Source organism: Choristoneura fumiferana, chromosome 29 (genome assembly GCF_025370935.1).
Source record: "Choristoneura fumiferana chromosome 29, NRCan_CFum_1, whole genome shotgun sequence".
Classification (NCBI taxonomy): Eukaryota; Metazoa; Arthropoda; class Insecta; order Lepidoptera; family Tortricidae; genus Choristoneura; species Choristoneura fumiferana.
In genome coordinates, this window is record NC_133500.1 from 1,586,374 (window position 1) to 1,608,219 (window position 21,846).

At 41.0% G+C, this 21,846-nt stretch overlaps 1 protein-coding gene across 1 annotated transcript in view; it reads left to right on the top strand.

Annotated features, from left to right (window-relative positions):
• The window catches only part of hppy (MAP4K3-like protein hppy), a 52,820-nt gene that overhangs the window by 24,975 nt on the left and 5,999 nt on the right, over window positions 1-21,846 (top strand). The window contains 21 exon segments of the mRNA XM_074109877.1: window positions 1,995-2,198; window positions 3,048-3,154; window positions 3,935-4,073; window positions 4,983-5,055; window positions 5,607-5,797; window positions 6,271-6,378; window positions 7,138-7,344; window positions 7,960-8,125; window positions 8,806-8,917; window positions 9,008-9,058; window positions 10,667-10,705; window positions 12,081-12,937; window positions 13,933-14,057; window positions 14,781-14,862; window positions 15,124-15,246; window positions 15,851-15,946; window positions 15,949-15,987; window positions 17,970-18,094; window positions 19,858-19,990; window positions 20,452-20,567; window positions 21,253-21,394. Coding sequence (XP_073965978.1) covers window positions 1,995-2,198; window positions 3,048-3,154; window positions 3,935-4,073; window positions 4,983-5,055; window positions 5,607-5,797; window positions 6,271-6,378; window positions 7,138-7,344; window positions 7,960-8,125; window positions 8,806-8,917; window positions 9,008-9,058; window positions 10,667-10,705; window positions 12,081-12,937; window positions 13,933-14,057; window positions 14,781-14,862; window positions 15,124-15,246; window positions 15,851-15,946; window positions 15,949-15,987; window positions 17,970-18,094; window positions 19,858-19,990; window positions 20,452-20,567; window positions 21,253-21,394 — 3,235 coding nt within the window.

Genomic DNA, 21,846 nt, shown 5'->3' on the forward strand with positions numbered 1-21,846 from the left:
GTTACCTTTCCATATTTTTTGGACAAACGGTTTACAAGATAGAGGGGGGGGGACACACAATTTTTGCTACTTCGGGAGCGATTATTTCCGGAAATCTTCACTTAATCAAAAAAGTTTTTGAGAAACCTTACTATCTTTTCAAAAGAGCTGTCGAACTATGTGCCACACGTTGATGCGAGTTAAAAAATAATAATTCTATTTCTGTTACGTGGATATTTATATCCCCCTAAAAATATTTATTTTTGTAATTTAACTACAAAACTAAATAGCGGCTTTGACAAAGTCATCTGTACTGTACTCCAAATTTCATTGATATACATCTTGTAGTTTTCGAGTAAAATGCCTGTGACATACGGACTGACAAACAGACAGACAGACAGACGGACTTGACGAAACTATAAAACTACTACTGACTAAACTAAACTAAACTACTACTACTAACTATTTTGGCTCCGGAACCCTAAAAAGCTTTTGATTGGTTCATGAAAAACACATTCCTTGCACATGTCTGGTGGAAACGCAGCCTTATTTGGCTATATTCGATACACTAAGTGAAAAAGTGGAGGAGAAAAAACTTTTTTGAAAGACCATCGAATAATTTAAATTGGGCTCCACTTACGGCTTGCTGCAATACTGGTTTTAATTGTTAATTTGCATTTATTAAAAGACATTTTTTTTAATTCATTTTGCTGAGAGTGGCTCTGATAACTGGATAGCCAAGTGGTTAGAGAACTTGACTATGAAGCTTCTCGGGTTCGATTCGATCTCCGGTCGGGGCCCAATGTTTGTATGTATGCCTACAAATTTGTATGGAATCCTTGGTGCGGGACTTGGCCGGTTTAAAAAAAATATATAGTGTACGCTATGAAGGCAGGGGTTATTCAGGATTAGGGCAATTATTACAAACGCGTTGACAGCAAAACACGAAAATTACCGAATGGTTTAATGCTAAAATGAAGTATCCAGTTGTACATGATTAATTTTAATTGCTCGCTATACTTTAGTGGCCGGTTGTATTGCATTGTTAGCTTGTACGAAACAATACCACGACCTCCGCGTGTTTGCTTTCAATTCTGAATGTCCTCTATTGTTTTACTTTAGTTCATGATGTTGTAGTTTGATATTGAATTGGTTACTGCTACAATGGTTCAACATAGTTGTGACTTGTCGATATAAGCTGATTTCTAGGTATTACATTTGGTCATCGTTCACTCGGTCTTTGACGTCATAGTTTTATTGAACTACTTAAATGTTGTCTATCCTCAGCATCTCTTTCTATCAAACGACATAGGATGTTGATGGAATGAGATGAATGCTCCATTCTATTAACAGGTTTTGGTAAGATATGTCAGCAATATTATCAGCATGCGGCTTTTTCTCTGAATTTTTCTCAGTTTTGTTTCCGACACGGACCATGTCGAATTGGCAACTTAGACCGTTCAACTGCATTTCGCAAATAAATCATAAAAAAATTAGGTGCTATCCCGGATTTGAACCAACGATCTTCTGCTTGAGACGTCACCGGTATAACCACTAGGCTACCACAGCTTTGTCTTTAACATTAGCTCTGAATCGATAACGTTGCCTATTACATACTTTTTTTAAATTAGCCTGGTGTAGTGTGGTATAGTGGCAAAGGCCTCTCTCTCCTCTTGATCCCCACACCTCCCGGTCCAGCGCAATGTCAGGCCAATCCCTTGCATACGTGTCCAAATCGTCCCGCCATCTTCTCGGTCTACCTCGCTGTCGTTAGCCGTCCTCCGGTGCCCAGTGTGAGCCCACCTCTGTGGGTGCATGCGACTGACGTGTCCAGCCCAGTCCCATTTCAGCTTAGCTGTCTCTTTCCCAACGTCGGCTATACGTGTTTTTAGCGTAGCGTTCGAGTACCTTACAAAATCTCTAACTATATACTTGTGTTTTCTGTATTGTTTACAATGTGTTGATGTTCAACAAAGTGTCACTGTACCTATTGTATTAAGCATTTCTATTTCCAGGCGAAACGTCTCAACGGCAACGGTGAGCTCGCTGCCATCAAGGTGATCAAGCTGGAGCCGGGCGATGACTTCGCCATCATCCAGCAGGAGATCCTGATGATGAAGGACTGCCGGCATCCGAACATCGTCGCGTACTATGGCTCCTACCTGCGCAGGGACAAGCTGTGGATCTCTATGGAGTACTGCGGCGGAGGGAGTCTACAGGTTGGTACATGTTCCTTTAGGGCTTTAAATAGTTGATGATTCGTGATTCTTGGGCGGTGGGGCAACACAGAGGCTTGATTGGCGCAGGATTGTGTACTGTACAGGCAAGTTCGCGAGTTTGAGGAACAGCGTAACGCCGGCCTCGGTGCTAAACGCGACGAGCGTGAGTCTCGGCCGCCTGCTGCCATTTATTATAATTACCTGGACGGTGTATACGTGCCGTCAATGCGTCGTACGTTCACAGCTAAGATAGGCTATCTAAGCCATCTTCGAGGGCATGAGCGCCAATCAAATAACTAGGAGCCGAAGAGGTCGCCTTGGCCGAAATCGGTCGGTTCATCATCATCATCACTTTTGAAAAGAAAAACGATTGACGGGGCGTGAAGGTTTTTTTTTACATAAAATTTACTGGTGCTTTGCTGGCTGAGTCTAACAGACCTAAAATCATCATCAACATGTCAGCCGAAAGACGTCCACTGCTGGATATAGGCCTCCCCCAAGGCTCTCCATTCAGACCGGTCTTGTGCTTTCCGCATCCACCACGATCTTGCGACCTTAACCAGGACATAGCCCGAAGAATTGGCAGGGGGCGGGGCACATTGCTCGCACGACTGATGGCCGATGGGGTCAGAAGGTTCTCGATTGGCGGGTTCTCGCGGACCGGGTGACGAGCTGTCGGTAGGCCTCCAACAAGATGGAGCGCCGACCTGTTTAAGACCTAAAATCCATCCCAGCCTATATACGTCCCACTGCTGGGCACAGGCCTCCTCTCAGAACAAGAGGGCTTGGGCCATAGTTCCCACGCGGGATCTAAAATGAAATAATACAAATAAATGTCTTATTTTTCAGGACATCTACCACGTGACCGGTCCGCTAACGGAGCTGCAGATAGCGTACATGTGCCGCGAGACGCTGATGGGGCTGTCCTATCTCCACAGCATGGGGAAGATGCATCGGTAAGGACATTGCACTGACATGTGTCGACTCTTCTGGGGATTGAATTTTGCAATGAAGCTCGTGAAAATTATCATTCGAGATATAAACTCAAATGGCCCTTATTTTATTTTGACTAGTTTACTATATGTATTGTATCGAAAATACAAACTGAGACATGGATGCACAGAAAACCAGAAAAAGAGACCAGCGCTGGAAAACGAACCCAGGTCCTCAGCAATCCGTGCTGCGTGCTATAACCCCTACACCACCGCTGGACAGGAATTTAGACACGAATTTTTCCTATGCATACATATCTCAGGTTGCTTATTTCCGCTACTTATGAGCAGCACTAGCGACAATGTTTCGCTCTCATCGAGAGACGTCACATTTTTCGGAACCGCTCACCCAGACAAGATCGCTACTAAGCATCAAATTATGATTGGTTATTTGGAGTATTTTTGTATTTTTAATTTCAACTCTTTGTTACTTTTACGGGTATCGTGAAACCATATCGAGGATGCGAAAAACCAGAAAAAGAGACCAGCGCAGGGAATCGAACCCAGGTCCTCAGCAATCCGTGCTGCGTGCTATAACCCCTACACCACCGCTGGACAGGAATTTAGACACGAATTTTTCCTATGCATACATATCTCAGGTTGCTTATTTCTACTACGCTACTTATGCAGCAGCACTAGCGACATCACGGGATACCCGTAAAAGTAACAAATTTGGAGTTGAAATTAAAAATACAAAAAGACTCCAAATAACCAATCATAATATGTATTGTACTTGTGTTATAGTGACATCAAAGGTGCGAACATCTTGCTGACGGAGTGCGGAGACGTGAAACTGGCGGATTTCGGCGTGTCGGCTCAGATCACAGCCACCATCAACAAGAGGAAGTCCTTCATCGGAACTCCCTACTGGATGGCGCCTGAGGTACCCGAAAATCCACCCTACTACTGTACTGTCTAGGAAACTGAATCACGTACCACGATGGAACCTTTTCATAATAAATTTAATTTATTTAATAGGGAATATTACGCAAAGCTCTGCGCACGGGGGCGACACTAGCGCAAACCGCCGTGTCAACTTTAGTTCTCTTTATATTTTGTCGCTGGATGTTTTGGATCATGACCATAGAGTATTAGTACCTATAGAAATCATGACATATTTAGTATTAACAAAATAACATGATATTTAAATCGATAGTAACGATAGAGCTATAATTCCAAAAAAAGAATTGAAATAATATGATATTATGGCATCCTACGGACATTTAAGATACTCAAAATAGTTATTTATGAGGCTGGTGCATAATGAGAGGCATTAAAGTACGAGTGTGGTTTTATGAAACGAGCCGAAGGCGAGTTTCATAATAAGATCACACGAGTGTTTTAATGCCTTATTATGTATAGCCGCATACATAACTTTATCTACATGCATATCATAAGTTTTCTATAATATGTTCAGATATGGCCTGTATTTTGACTTTAACTTTGACTTTGACTTTGACTTGACTTTGACTTTGAATAATCATTATTATCTACATGCATGTCATAAGTGTTCTACAATATGTACAGATATGCATTGTTAAAAAAAGTATTACCGATACTTTAATGTAAACATTAAGATGCACTGTACTTTAATGTGAACATTAAGATGCACCCGCAGATACCAGGTTTCTTAATAAAGGCCATTTGATAGTCGTTTCTGAACATATAATAGGGAAGTTATGATATGCATGTAGATAAAACTGTTTACGGTTTGTGTTAGTGCTGCACTCTGACGGCAGAAAATTGCAATAATATTCCCCATTAATAAATTTAACCAGTAAACATGTTGCAGGTGGCTGCAGTGGAACGAAAAGGTGGCTACAACCAGCTCTGTGATATTTGGGCGTGCGGGATCACGGCCATAGGTAATTTTATTAGTTGTCATTCATCCTGCGGTCAATCGATTAATGCTGGGAATACTCGTAGAACGATTTATTCGAATTTCAACCAATTCATGAAGCTGGCTGATACATTGCAAGTCTTATTGTTTGTTATATCCTGCCCTTGCTGGGCAAGACGACCTAAAGTTTTAGAAACCAGGGCCTCTAAAATCTGAAAAAAGACACTGCCTTCTTATATTTCAAGGAGTGTTCTCGAAAGACATTAAGATCAAATCGAATAAATATATAACAAGACTAAATTTAAATTAACATCAAAATTAGTCAGCGTTTCGGCAAGCACAGCGTAGTCCACCAACGAGAAGGATGGATGACCTGGCTAAAGCCGCGGGTTCATGGTGGATGCAGGCCGCTTCCAAACGAAGCAACTGGAGGTCTATGTGGGACGTTTATGTCCAACAGTGGACGTCCTACGGTTGATGTGATCATGATATGATCAAAATCAATATGTGAACATCAATGACAGTTTTCTTTTGTTCTCAGCTTTCTTTAGAAATACATGCAACTTTCCTCCTCAGAACTAGCAGAGCTCCAGCCTCCCATGTTCGAGCTGCACCCCATGAGGGTTCTCTTCCTGATGTCCAAGTCTGGGTTCAAGCCGCCGCAACTGAAGGAGCGAGAGCGCTGGTCGCAACTGTTTCATGCGTTCCTGAAACTGGCACTCACTAAGAACCCTAAGAAGAGGCCCACGGCTGAAAAATTGCTTCAGGTACGTATGTACAGTATTAAGTGTCGGGTCGTTTATGTAAGGTAAAAATAGTAATAGATAGAGAATATCTCCCTGAGGCACGCCGGCATCGATCACTCGAGATTTTAATGTCGCATTCCTTAAGAACACCAAAAGAAACTCACGGCTGAGAAAATAAATACCTAGTTAAATATTCCTGGTGATAAAAAGTGCTCTGAGTAAATAATTAAGGTGAATTAGTATTGGGCCAAGGATGGTCCCCTGAGGCACACCTGATTCGATCAATTGCAACTGTTTTGTGAATGCGTTCATTAAGCACGCAACGGCTGAAAATCTGTTGTAGGTAAATATTTTCGAAGTAAGATGTAAGACAGCTCGTTTAAATTGCGTAAATGACTAATAAACTTAATTTATTGAAGTATAATATTGCGTCAAACGCTTAGACTTGATCGCAATGCTACATCAACTATTAATGTCGTATTTTTTGTCCGCAGCATGCGTTCTTCCATCAAGATATGAACAAGCGGCTCGCTATAGAATTGCTTCAGAAGTACTCGAATCCACCTAGTCAGTGTCTCAGCGCGGAGCCAGATGAAGACGGGGTACGTTATATGTCTAATTAATTATTAGGACAACATACTGAAAAATTAAATCGAGTAACTTCTACTCCATGCAATGTCCCACTGTGAGATCGTTCAGGGTCCTTAAATTTTGAAAACACTCTTGTTTACTGTATTCTTATGTATTATTTATATTATGCTTGTCTATGCAATTTTGACGACCAGATGGCCTAGTGGTTAGAGAACCTGACTACGAGCTTAAGGGAGCTTAAGGTCCCGGGTTCGATTCCCGTGTCGGGGCAGATATTTGTATGAAAAATACGAATGTTTGTTCGCGGGTCTTGGGTGTTTAATATGTATTTAAGTATGTATCTATATCTATATAATTATATTTATCCATTGCTTAGTACCCATAACACAAGCTTTGCTAAGCTTACTTTGGGACTAGGTCAATTGGTGTGAATTGTCCCGTGATATTTATTTATTTATGCATATGTTCGTATGTAGTAGTTTATTTTTATGCTAGGTTTCTTGTATACATTTGTGTATTATATTATTTAAAACATTATAATGCAGCTTCCACTGTCTATTTTTTTACATTTTGTCTGTCCCTAACTGAATGCTCCTCTCATTCACTCAAAATTTGATTGGTAGAGATCCTTTAAAGGGATAAGTTCGCCTTTGTACATGTATCTCAACATTTGTTAATTGTGCTTGTTTATTTATTTTGTAAAATAAACGTGTGAAGCCGCGATTAAGTCTAGTTGTAAGTCTATAATTCTAAATACAATCGCGTTCCAGGCGGAATCCAACGTGCCGCAGCGCATAGCGTCGCGGCACACGGGCCGCGGGCGGCGCGTGCTCGACCAATCGCAGCCCGCGGCGCACGCGCGCCCCGCGCCGTCCGCCAATCACGCGCGCCCGCGCAGTCTGCTTACAGACCACGTCGTGCCCACCGCCGGCCGGCCTGATTCGCTGCTCGATGATGACATGTCCGCTGCTAATAGGGTGAGTGGAAGCATAAGGGCTAGGGCCGATTAAGGAAGAAACCGATGTGGATCAACAAAAAGGACTGGCCCAAGATGCAGAGCCTAAAGAGAATGCATCCTCTTCTTGTCGGTAGATAAGTAACCCCTCCAACCCTCTCTTCCCATTTAATTTACTATGTTTGTTAAAGAGATTTGATCCTTGTGATTGACCCTGTCGCCCCTGCCTACCCTGCCGCTATAAAAGTAAGTACAAGATGTTGTTTTTTTCCTATTTTTACCGGTTTGATGCCCGGTTTATAAATCTTAGAATGCAGTTTTGTTTCTTAACAAAAAAGTAAAAGAATGAGTTGAGTAAAATTTGCTATTTACTCCCTGTTTCACCATCCATTGATAAAATTTATTTGACGGATAAATGTTTTGCCGTTTTTGTGTGTTTTGTTCGAATAGACGGGGAACAGACCCTTTAGAGTACTTTCCCTCCAGATGGCATTTCAATATTCCATTCTGTATAGGACACTGGGCGGTAGGAGGTATTTCCACTGTATAGTGACTCCTCTATGTCTATTCTTTCGTAGTCTACAGGTTCGTTTACACACAAGTGTGTGTTGTAATCACTTGAACCATTTCTCGGCAGGTCCGTTTGATGGCGGAGGAGCGTGACGCGGCCAACCGTCGCTCGGGCGTGTACGACGACTCGCCCATCATCGACCTCGACGCCGACGAGGACCTGGGGCTGCGGCCGCCGGGACGGGACCGCGCTGCCGCCACCAGCAGCTGCGACGGCGATACCATCAAGCGAGGTGAGTCAGCGTCATCAGCATCGCCGTCTTCATCACCACCATTATCATAGACAACATCAGTATCATAAGTATCATCAACACCATCAGCAAATGTGTCATTATTAGCATTTTCATGCCAATCATCGTCGTCGATGCACGACTTTGACGAAAATTTTGGGCTAGGGCCACCAGACAGTGACCAATCTGCTGCCACTAGCAGCTGCGATGGCGATACCATCAAGCGGGGTGAGTCACCGTCATCATTATCGCCGTTGTCATCGCCATCGTTATCGTCGTCGTCCTAATCATCTTCAGCATCAACAAAATCCTAACCATCATTAGTATCATATGCATCATCATCAGCAGCACTATAATTAGCATCGTCATAACTTGATCTCCATCGTCCTCGACGTAAACGAAGATTTTGGATCAGGGTCGCCGGGCAGAGACTGCGACGATAAAAACATCAAGTAGGAGTAGGGTCGTCATTGTTATCATCATCGCGATCTTCAGCCTTATCAATACTCTAAGAATCGTCAGTATTATATGCTTTATAATAAGCATCATCATGACTCCGAATTCCTGTCAATTCATCACCATCATCATCAACGTCATCATCTCCATTATTGATGGTGTCCACAAAATCTTTTTTTTTATTTTCATTGATTATTGTGTTATTAGAAACTGTTTTTCTTTTGCAGCTCATCATAGGCAAACTAGTGAAGATTGGAGCGTTAAATCCCTCATCTCCTGCCCGAAACACAACCCCCTAACCCAAGAAATGGCCAACGACACGATGCCCAACAGCGAAAAGTGAGTAACCCGCAGATTCACAATTTGGAGCTTTTTTTTTCTAAATTTATTTATTATGATTATTTTACAACATTTATTGTTATGTTATAGCAAGTGGTGTCGGGTGATCACAGGGGATGATATTATGAGAATGAGTCTGAGGTATATTGAGAAAATAAAGTTTATTTTTTAACATGTGTAGGGCTGCGGGTTTGGTTCTAACAAATTTCGAACGCGCGATTTTTATTGACGGTTGATTTTAGTGTTTTTGGCTGAGTTTTTTTTTTCAAAATTGATTTTCGAGTGTCATATTACGCACTATAAGTAGATATATCACGTTTATGAGAAAACTGTGTTTTTATGTCTATTCGTGCATGTTTTGTGCCGTGATTTTATATGTTTGGCTTTTACGTTCGTGTATTTATATCTATGACTATGTTTCTTTAAGATTTTATACGAGGTAAGCGTTGAAGTGTGTTAAGTGTGAAATTTTAAAGTGAGACTTAAATTTTGAGGAGTTTGTTTCTGTTCAAGTGTATTTTTTTTTGTAAAATATGTGGTCTGAAGTTATTAAGAACATTTAGCTTAGTGATTTGACCTATGGCCTCCATAGCAGAGGGTTCTAGGTCAACCGCCAGACCAATGGCTTACAGATTACTGATGTATTCAATGAGCAAAACATTTTTCCCAAATATCACAGCACAAACTATTTTACTTTTTCATTTGCCAAAAAAACATTGGTCAAAACAACTTGTCGCAATTTTACAGTTAGCAAAAGTATTTTTGGCAAGTTATTGTTTAGTAAATAATTACTTGTCTAAAACCGCACACGACACGGCTATGTAGGTTCATCATCATCATCATCATCATCACCATCATCAGCCGAAAAACGTCCACTGCTGAACAAAGGCCTCCCCCTTAGAACGCCACAATGAACGACAACTCGCTACTTGCATCCACCGGTTGCCCGCTCTCACAATGTCGGCAGTTCATCTGGTGGGAGGCCTGTGCTTCGACTTCAATTTTGAACAGAATTTGAATGTTGTACAGATTTTTTTGAACTGAAACAATTACTTTATATTTAGTAGTTTATTGATTTATTTATATTGTAGTTTATGTATTATATTGTTTAAAAGGCTGTATAGTAGCTTCCACAATTTTTCTTTCTCCTAAACTCACTCTTTGTCGGACCCTAACTGGTTACTCCTCTCATCTACTCAAAGGTTGACTGGTAGAGATCCCTTAAAGGGATAAGTCCGCCTTTGTACAAGTATCTCAAAGTTTGTCAATTGTGTTTTGTTTCTTTTCTTTTGTACAATAAAGAGTTTACATACATACATACGCTCACCCGCGACTTTATGATAGCTACACGTTTATACAAGAAATGAGTGTTTGTGCAGTTCCTCCACCTCCACACTGTAAGAACACACACGAACCTATCGATCACCACCTCACACTACACTGACGCGTTTCGAACTCAACCAGAGCTCAACTTCAGGTCAACACAATCGTTCACCATGCTACCAGATGTTAGATTCACAGAGATGGAGGAACTGTATGAACACACAATTCTTGCATATACGTAGCTATCATAAAGTCACGGGTGAGCAAAGTAATTGTTCCAGTTCATTGATATGGAGCTCCGCAAAGTAACGTCTGATTCAATAAATTACCGCTTTTATCAGTTACTGGTAACTTCAGGCCATATACCACGTTACTACCGCAACGCGTGCGCCTTCACATATCTGTACGCCGTCTCGTTTGTTTTAGGAGCCTCTTGCAATATATAGACGAAGAATTAATGCTCAGGTAAACCCGGCGGACACCGCATGTATGCATGTATGTGTGGATTATTGTCTTTTGTTTTTAAGGACAGGCTGTTCGGAATCGTTGCTGTAGCAGTTTGAAATGAATTAGGTGTTTCAAAAATCAGTTGCATTTCCAAAGAAAATATCGGTCCCATGTTTTTTCTTTTTTCGACTCAACAAAAAATATGGATTTTTAACCGGTTAAAATTCCGTGTGACGTCACAAAGTGCCAAAAATATGTTTACAGGACTTTATTGCCTGAACATTAAGGTCCTGTATACATATTTTTTGCACTGGCTGTATTCATTATCTTTGTTGCTGACTGTACACTTTTTACTAAAGAGTGACGTCACGTACCCGCATTACCGAACTTAAGACCTTTTGCAGACACCGCCAATTTAGAAACGCTACTTTCATTTAAAATCGTTTTTTTTTATTCAATTATTTTTGTTCCATGTTGTAAAGGGAGAAAGGTCGAATATTAATTGTTAATTTTTTTATGGCCGGTATACATACGCGCTACCTGATAAAGGTTTAAAAAAGTCGCCTGTAAGTAATTGTTTATATTATACTAATATACTTATTCTGGAGATAAAAATAACAACCAAAATTCACATCGTTTTGTGGAAGAAAGACGTAAGTCATAATGGCTTGCTTTCTCTGTCTCGGGATTAAAAGACTGTCCGTATATAAATAATTAATGTATTAAATATATTTTTTGGATATATTTTGAATCTTTGGGCAAAAAATTGCCGCTTAGAAATGTAAACATTTACAAAATAGGTTCTCGTTTCTTTTTAATTTAGACGAAATTCCGGACAGCTATGTTACATATGTAATGGTTATATAGATTTTGTATGTTAGTAAATCTTTGTTCCTGTTTTCGAGTAGTTAGAAGCATTTTAGTGTAAGGTTTTGATTGTATTCAAGGTAATAACTGCTTATTATTTTTAGAGGCCATAATATGCGTTTTTATAGAAACTTGTGCTTTAACACGAAATTTGTTAATATTTGTATTGTATTAAATTAACTAAAACAAAACTATATTTTTATGTTTTTTTTTACTAGAACACTACGCCTGTTAAAGCTTGTATATAATCCTAAATAAAACCCTGATTAATATCTAAGCACATGTATAAATTGTTGTCAAAATTGTAAACGTCCGAAAACCCAGAATGTCATCCATTTTGATTCTCACAATTTTAAAACCAGCACCACTTGTTATTTAACCCGAAAATGCTTGCCATTAACCATTATTAATAACATATTGTGTGTAACACAACGAAAGCTTCTAAACGTTAACAGCACTGCAACCCCAGCTTTAAAAAAGGAATTAAAAAAACTACCAAAATGGTAACTTTGGTAAATTTTCACAGGGCAACACTACCGATGACAGCTGACGCCGCCGCCATTTCTCAAGCCACTGGGTTATCGGTCCACGACCAGCATCTATCACAATGCATTCAGCTCAAGCAAAACTTCTTGAACAATTCCACTACGAACATATTCCAGAATTTAGCATCAAATTACCAAACCCCTTTAGGCGCTTCCAGAGTCTCTATAGACGATCCGCTATGCCGGAAAATGGGCGAGACAGACATTCTGTTCGTCGATCATACGGGAAGCGAATCTATAGTTGAATCACCTCTAATCCGCAATTCTAATTGTGAATGCGGATTATGTCCTAAACCCGAGCCGAGGGACAATAATACTCTAAGCGACTTACAAAGATCAGTGGCTTCTAAATGCTCCTGCGACGCTTGCAACTCCAACGCGGACATCCTGAGTTACTATAGAAACTGTTCGAACCACAACTCCGACTCCGGCATAGTGTACTGTGATAATTGTAAGAAACAAAAGATATCTGTATCCAACTTCAGAGCTTTGCAAATCGCCAATAGATTACAAATAGCCGAAGACAAAGTTGAGAACGGATCGACGTCGGACGACGATCTCTGTCGGAAGATAGACAAAAGTTTGACAGATGACAAGAATTACGAGCACAGGAAACGGCACAACAGGCATAACTCTGAATCTGTGACCGTTGGGATAGATCTGAGCCAGTTTTGTCAGTGTGAACTGGAGCCTAGCAAGAGAAAGACCTCGTCGGTCGATGAGATATTCAAGATGGCCGAAGGGGATGACAAGCAGGAGCTGACGGAAGAGGTGGTCAGTCAGAGGCAGAGGAGTCTGTCGGATAGCCAAAGGGACAAGGCCAAAGTGGAAACGAAAGGTGAGTGCTTGAATTATAAATAAATAAATATCATGGGACACTCGACACCAATTGAATTGACCTAGTCCCAAACAAAGCAAAGCTTGTACTATGGATACTAGGCAACGGATAAACATACTTATATAGATAAATACATACTTAAATACATATTAAACATCCAAGACCCGAGAACAAACATTCGTGTTATTCACACAAATATCTGCCCTGGCCCCTGGCCGGGAATCGAACTTCGCTTCGTAGTCAGGTCTCTAACCACTTAGCCATCCGGTCATCTAAATTAAATTAATTAGAATATTTTTTCCACCATTACATGTAAAATAATTATGAAGGTTTGGAATTCAAGATTAAACAGGGAAAGACATACTTATACTTGCATGTGACGTCACGTGCAGCGCCGGTTGCTTTGATCATTTTCTCGCAATCGCCATTTCTTAGTAGCAAAATTTCACGGAGAATGAGATAAGTATGAATTGTAGGTAAAGTCGAGAATACATGAAGCTTTTCACTTTATACGAATCTTGATCGATCAAGCAAGTCAAGTCAACTTTGGTTTGGTTGCTTTACATTTGGCAACATTTTTAGAATCTCTAGGGGGGGGCTGCCCCCCCTTGGGGACGCCCTTGTTGCTAATAGTTGAATGCTAAAGCGTGTGTGGTGTGTTGGGATTTAGGCGGAAAATGCACTTGCTAGTGCACTACTGTCTGCTATTGCGGAGTGAAGTTGTCAATCTGGAGGCTTTAGAGCGCATACGTTTTTTCGTCCCGGAACAATACACACGCGTGGGGCGCCGGCGCCACAAGTTGTTCGCGGCGCCCGCAACGCGCCGAGTACTCGTGCAGTATCACTGCTCAATCACTTTGTGGCGGAAATCCAAGACGCGGATGTGTTCGCCGACAGTTGGCATTCCTTCTTTAATAAAATATGTCTCTATTGTAATTTATATTGTTAATAGTTTTAGGTTTTTCTTTTTGTTTTTTAAATAAATGTGTGTGCAGCGCGCGAGACGCCGCCGGTGCCGCCGCGGCGCGCGCGCGTCCGCCGCGCCCACACGCCGCCGCGCCCCGCGCCCAACGGCCTGCCGCCCACGCCCAAGGTGCACATGGGCGCCTGCTTCTCCAAGGTAATTTGACGACTGTGATGATGATCATGATAATGGTGTGTTCCTGTTATATCTCACTAGGGACATAGGGCTCGTAGTAGAGTTTTCCATTTGGCTCGATCTAGTGCTGCTTCTTCCAGCTGTGATGGCTGTATAGAAAGAAAACATTTTGTTCTTATAACAACATAGGAAAAATGGGTAAAAATAAAAGTTATTTAAAATAAAATTTGCATGTCGCTAGATGGTCGCAAATCAGCAATCTTAAACCAAAATCTTGAATTCTCATCCAACATGCAATTTGTCCAAGTCGCAGTTCGTCAATTACGTGGTTCGTCAAGTATCATTTACGCGGTTCTTCCAAAACGCGTTTCGTCTATATCACGATTCGTCCAAGTTCGTCAGTTACGTGGCTCAAGTATCTTTAGCGCGGTTCGTCCATAACGCATTTCGTCCATATCGTAATTTATTCATATCGCGATTCGTCCAAGTCAGGTAGGTCATCAATTATGTAGTTCGTCAAGTATCTTTAACGCGGTTCGTCCATAACGTGTTTCGTCCATATCGCGATTCGTCCAAGTCATAGTTCGTCAACTATGTGGTTCGTCAAGTATCTTTAACGCGTTTCGTCCATATCGCTATTCGTCCTTCGCCACGTTCGTTGCGATTCGAACTCAACCAAAGTTCCCCATCAAAACAACACAACCATTCACCATGCTACCAGATGTTATATTTTTTTTATTGCAGGTGTTCAACGGCTGTCCACTCAGGATAAACTGCACGGCGTCGTGGATCAATCCGGACACGAGGGACCAGCACATACTAATCGGTATGACTCTCATAGCGTACTAGTTTTCACCCGCAGATTTCATGTACCCAAATCTAGCGGCACAGAACTAAAGTCATCGACATAACTCCATCTAATGTATTTTATGTGTATCGAATATGTGTAAATAAATGTTTCTCTCTCTCTCTCTCTCTCTCTCTCATATATTACCTAAAAAGCTTGCACTAAAAATTAAATTTTTAACGAAACATTTCATGTGGTTATAAATGACTTTTTTTATTTTAAATGATGGTTTCCCTCCAGGCGCGGAAGAAGGCATCTACACTCTGAACCTGAACGAGTTGCACGAGACAGCAATGGACCAGCTGTGCCCGCGGCGGACCATCTGGCTACACGTGATACAGGACGTGCTCATGTCACTCTCAGGTACACACGATGGTGATGATGATTATGTCCTTGACATGACTGTCAACGGCGAACCTTGTGTCTTTCTACCCTCATTCTTGCACGGAAATCTCATAATTCGTCGGCGAAGCATCAACAAGTGTCCAGATGTATAGTGTAACGCCCGGGCGCTCGCGATCGCATTCGCCGTCTCTTTCCACCCTCATATTATACCATGTGACAGAAAGAAGTGGTGAAAACAATTGTGATTCCAAGTGCGCATGGCAAATTTTGTAATTTTTATATTTTCCTCAAGTACGTATGAAGAAATTTCAAGTTTTCATTTTTCTCCAATTTTGTTAGTTATTTAATAACCTAGTGGTAGAAAGAGTAATAAATGCAACGTTTGTTTACTTATAAGTAAGTAAAAAAAAAGCTCGTGGCGTCTTCTACTTACGTTGTTCGCTAGGCTCACATCGTAACTCACGGCACTCGAGTTTTTATAAAATAAAATACTGTTATTAAAAAAAACTGCAAAGGGTGGCTTCGCCACCCCTCGCAGCCTGCCGCCCGGGCCATGGCCCCTTGACCCAAGGGTAAATTCGCCCCTGGTACGAACTAAAACGAATTATTTTTTTCCCGTCAGGCAAGACCCCGTCCCTGTACCGGCACGAGCTGCTGGCGCTGCTCGGGAGCGCGCGCGGCGGCAAGTCCCTGCGGGTGCTGCCGCCGCGGCTGCTGCCCGACGGTTCGCGCTCACCACCAGAGTGCCCGACACCAGAGGCAAGTCGCGGGCTATACGTTAGCAGCGCCCCGGTGGCTCTCACCCCGTAACGCTTAATACGGCAAATAATAATAATATCTTGGGACAAATTACACTCTCAAGTTAATACTCAAACTACACTCTCACTCTCGTATTAACGTCAGCGGGCTGGCAAACGAAGTTCAAATTTTGTAATAAAAAGACTCGTCAAATTTGTTTACCCTTTTTCTAATGCTAAAAAAAAACCGGCCAAGAGCGTGTCGGACACGCCCGAAATAGGGTTCCGTAGCTATTACGAAAAAAATAAGTAATATTTTTCTAAGGATCACTGAATCGAAAAATCGTTTTAGCAACCCCCTAATGGTTTTAAAAGACCTATCCAACGATATCCCACACTATTTCGTATTTTGTACGGAATATTCCAAGTTTAGGTATTAAGTATTCCAAGTTTATTTTTTATACCTTAGGCTGCTATTTACTCTTAAACTACTAATAATTCTCAAGAAAACTTAACCGTTATAGTTTTCCTTGTAAGTTTGATATACTTATTACCATCCTGAATTTTTTCAAATTTTTCCACTCACCGGTTTAGATTTTAGAGGGGGGGACCTTGAATTTTTTATTGTACCATTTTGTCGGCATAGTTTACATATATATCCGTGCAAAATTACAGTTTTCTAGCATTGATAGTCCCTGAGCAAAGCCGCGGACGGACAGACAGACAGACAGACAGACATGGCGAAACTATTAGGGTTCCGTTTTTGCCATTTTGGCTCCGGAATCCTAAAAACGAAGTATAATATAGGGCTAAAATCCGAACCTGCAGTCAACAAAGAGTGTAGAGTTGTACAGATCGATTGACAAGCGCACGAATGGATTGAATGAAAATAATGTCACTTGAGATATTTATGTAGGAAAATGACAGATGCATGACATATTCGCATGCGTGAAGTGTATTCAAATAGGTGACTATGGTTTATGTCAATCCAATTTATAGAAAGGGTAAACAAAGACGCCATTAACTCGACCACAGACATTTAATGATGTGAAAACCTAGAACCTATTGCAAAATAATTAATCTGTTCAGTAAATCGATTAATTTATTAATTGAATAGATCAAAGTATTTTTGTCTATTTTATTATGAACAATATACTTCATTTAATCAACTATAAAAGCAGTAACTATTTTTTAATTTCAAGGTAAATAAATAATAATCGCTTATTCAATCGAGTATTAATCGATTTTTACTAAGTCAAATTTTCCACTATCTACGCTAGTCTATGCTACTACAGATTTTGGACGAAGATTTTTGAAATGAAAATTAAACATTGAAATCAAGTGAATTTTGATGAAAAAAGGTGATTAGACGTCTAGTTAAAAGACACGAATTATAGATAAATGTGTTATTGATTCGATTCAGTGGGTGTTTATACAAGAATTATGATGAAATCGGTTTGTTTACACTTTCCATACATGGGATTGGCATAACGTACAATAGATACTTTTATTCAGTAATGAGGGCTATCGCGAATGAATTCGCCGCTAGAGGCGCTAGTGTAGCTTGAGGTCTCCGAAATGTCAAATCTCATAGTTTTTGGATGAGCTACGCGGGTTTATTTATAATTAGAATAATTTTGTGAATATTTTGCAATATCTGAAATTAATTGTGGCAAATATGCGTTCCGGGGCAATGAATGTCTGTGTTTTGAGACAGTTTTGTCTTTCGGAAACCTTTGTACTCCCTTTTTTCCGAACAAAACGGGGACTTTGCAACACTGTGGCATGCTCGATATTTTTATGGTACGGTTTTAAGGTGTATTAAATATGATTTTAATCTAAACTTTGTTTTCACGCCCGTAATAACAGACTTTGAAAGCCATACTTAAAAACCTTACGCAACAGTGCGCCATCTAGTGAGAAAAAAAACGATAGCCCTCATTGAATCCATTCGTGCTAGGTCGTGACGTGAATCGAGGTGTATTAATGTAAGTTGTGTGTCAGGTTGCATGCGGTGCGCGGTGGCCCGCAACCCGTACAACGGGTACAAGTACCTGTGCGGGTGCACGCCGCACGGCCTCTTCCTCATGCAGTGGTACGACCCGCTGCACAAGTTCATGCTGCTCAAGGCAAGTGGCTTTCTTACCTCATCATCATCATCATCATCATCATCATCAGGCCTCTCCCATGGCACGACACTGAGCACGATCCTCGGCCGCTCTCATCCAGCTCTTGCCAGCCGCCCTGCGAAGATCATCGCTCCACCGAGTCTGAGGACGTCCTACGCTACGTTTGCCGATCCGTGGTCTCCACTCAAGAACTCGTCTGCCCCAACGGTTATCGGTTCTTCGGGTTATATGGCCGGCGCATTGCCACTTCAGCGTGCTAATGCGGTCTTGTGCTCTTTCTTACCTAATCATTTGCTATTTTTTAAGGGGCCCCGAGACGGTTTTTTTTTATTCGACTGGATGGCTAACGAGCTAGTGGGTCTCCTGATGGTAAGAGATCACCACCGCCCATAAACATCTGCAACACCAGGGGTATGCAGATGCGTTGCCAACCTAGAGGCCTAAGATGGAATACCTCAAGTGCCAGTAATTTGATTTGTTAGATTATTTTCCCATAATCGTTTTTTCTTTGCAGCAAAATTTAATTTCGCGTTTTTACACGAATTTCATTTTTAAAAGCTTGTTTTTTTTATGAAGCTTATTGTCACATTCGCGTTATTTTTCAAATGAAATTAAATGAAACATTTATTTATTTATTTAATTTTTTTTTAAATATTTATTTATTTATGTTATTTATTTTTTTGTGTCGCATTTTTCCCCAATCCCAATCGGTACACAAACAGTCTCGACGGAGCTCCGCTCACGCGGAGCTCCTATCCTGGGTGGTTTTGGCCCTTCGGGCCGATGCAAATCTAACATAACCTAAACCTACCTATGAGCCGTTAAGCCTGGTTGTGTGGTTTAGTAGTGGGGTACATAAGACTCGGTGGGAAACAGGAGCTCTGTGATACCAGGGCTCCATCGACACTGTTTCTGTGTCGATTGGGATTGAGGAAAAATGCGATTGGAAAAAATTGCGACAAAGAAAAAAACGCGAATGTGAAAATAAGCTTCATTAAAAAATCAGACTTGGAAATATTGCCTTCGTGTATAAACGCGAAAATAAATTTTGCTGCAAAGAAAAAAATATGGGAAAATAATCAAACAAGTCAGTAATTTCACCGGTTACTCTCCACGTCGAAACACAACATTAGCGAGCAAGATGGTGGTAGCAATCCGGGCGGACCTTGCACAAGGTCCTACCACCTGCAAAACGGCGGTCAAACGGTTTGATTCAAATTGATGTTTGTTAGTTTGATGAAACCTTTCAATGTCGGTTTGAACAATTGTCAAACGACACTGCGCAGTTTGGTTTGGTACAACGTCGTAATTACACTCCGAAATTCAGCGCACAATTCAGAGCGTTTATAAAAGCTGAGCTGGCAACGTTGCATTTTTGTTAGTTTTTCTCGATTATTCCATAAAAATTGAATTTTCATTTCTATTTCATTTTTATTCGTGATAGACTTATTTTCTTTATAAACGAACAAATGTTTATTAACGGTTTTTAAGGAAAATAAAAGTCTATCACGAATAATTATTGCAGTACACATTAACTTATATATTAAGAACAGTTCTAACACCACATTTTTGATTTTCATTCATGATTGGTATAAGTCAACGCTCGTAAAACCACGACCGTCCCCAGGAATGAGAGGCGGTGGCGGGGGTTTCTTTGACAGACATCATCAAATCTATCACCAAGATCCCTGTAGTAGAAGTGTCAGCAACTTAGTTCGGCAAGTAAATCTTTTACTTTTTTAAGCTTAAACCTTTTATTTCAGAATATAGAGTGCGTCCTGCCGACGCCTCTGCCGGTGTTCGAGCTGATCATCACGCCGGAGCTGGAGTACCCGCTGGTGTGCGTGGGCGCCACGCGCCGCCCGCTGAGGCTGTGCTTGCTCAACATTAACTCTGGTTGGTTCACTCTAGCTCTGAACTGAACTAAAAATGGACTAAATTCATTTCTTTGCTCACCCGCGACCTTATGATAGCTAATTATATACGTGTTCATGCAGTTCCTCCACCTCCACACTGTAAGAACACACAAATCACACACACTACACTGACACGTTTCGAACTCAACCAGAGCTCATCTTCAGAGCAACACAACCGCACCCCAGGCTACCACATGTTAGACTAACAAACCATAATAAACATTTTAATTTGTCACTGTAACTAAGGAGTTACAATCTATTATTATTATTGTCTTATTAATGAACAGTTAAATTTAGTATCATCTCCCTTTCTACGGCTTCGGTCTAATTTAATATAATAAGGCTTCTAATAGACTCCCGTTCGTAATTCTTCATTTACCGCCCTTAAGGCACAATGTACTATTGTGATGGCTGCATAATTATTAATGTAAGAATGCGCAGGCGCGACGTGGTTCCACTCGGACGAGCTGGCGGCGTGCGTCGGCAGCAACACCGTGATACCGCGCGGGGAGCGGCTGCACACGCTGCGGGCCGTGCACCAGCTGGACAAAGACACGGTACGACGGGAAACAGTAATGTACAGCTCGGAATGTACGCGCAATAATGTGCGACATGATAATCCGAAGCATTATTGCTTCCGATTTTCATACCGTACATTATCACGGTCGCGCATTATCAGGGCGTACAAAATATTGCGCGACTAGGCTAGGAAAGACTTTTTTTTAAAATTATAATTAAAAGCGCATAGTTTACACTTCAGCCCAGAAATAGAGACAACTTGAACGATCCATAATTTATTTTTTGTTTTTAGGTGCATTAATAAAAGCGTGTTTTTCTAGTGTTTTTTAAATTATTAATTAATTTTATACTTTTTAGTCTTTGTTAACGAAATATTTACACTATTCAATATATAATAGGTTTGTTATAATATACCTGATCGTGTTCAAAGTCCATTACGTGGCCTTTCTCACAAGTGCAATCACGACTGTGATACGATTTTCCAACATGAAGTTCCAGTTCATATCTTCCGGCTCCATCATCAGATCAGTTCGACAGTACCATATTATTGTATTGTCATCAGAACTACATACAGCTGCCAATTTTCATAACGTTACGACCCTTGGAAGATGGTTAAATTAGTTACCTTAGATTACATTACATAGTTACATACAGGTCGACATAATAAAAGCGTGTTAAAAAAAGGTTGTAGTTCATCGTGCGGACATTTACTTGTATCGTCAGGTTTTGGTGGCCCATGAGAACTTGGTGGAGACGGTGCCGGTGCTCCCCCCCCCGCTGGACGCGGCGCGCTGGCGCTCCGACGACGACAAGAAAAAGAAGTTCCTGCCACGGATAGAGTTCGACTTCAACATCGACAGCATACGTGAGTGCTCAAATTAATAAACATAAATCAGCAGAACTAGGAGTCTACGGAGCAAAATTTTATGACAGGCAGCGAGTTCCTATATCGATAATCTCAATTATCAATGCTTGTCCCATATACTAGTAATCGCCCTCAGTATTGTGTGTATTTTTTAAAGTATTTTTCTGATGACGACTGTGAAGTTCACACAAAGCATATTTTAAAATGATTTATTTGTTTATTTAAATTGAAAATACAAACTGAAATATAGATGCACAGAACAAACAGAAAAATAAGACCATCACTGGGAATCGAACCCAGGTCCTCGGTAATCCGTACCGCGTGCGATACAGCTACACCACTGATGGTCAACGGTACCGACACGAATTTCCCTATGCACCTAATATCTCAGCTTGTGTTTCTTACTTAGTCACTTAAGCAGCGACGCTAGCGACATCTATGCCGTAAGCCCT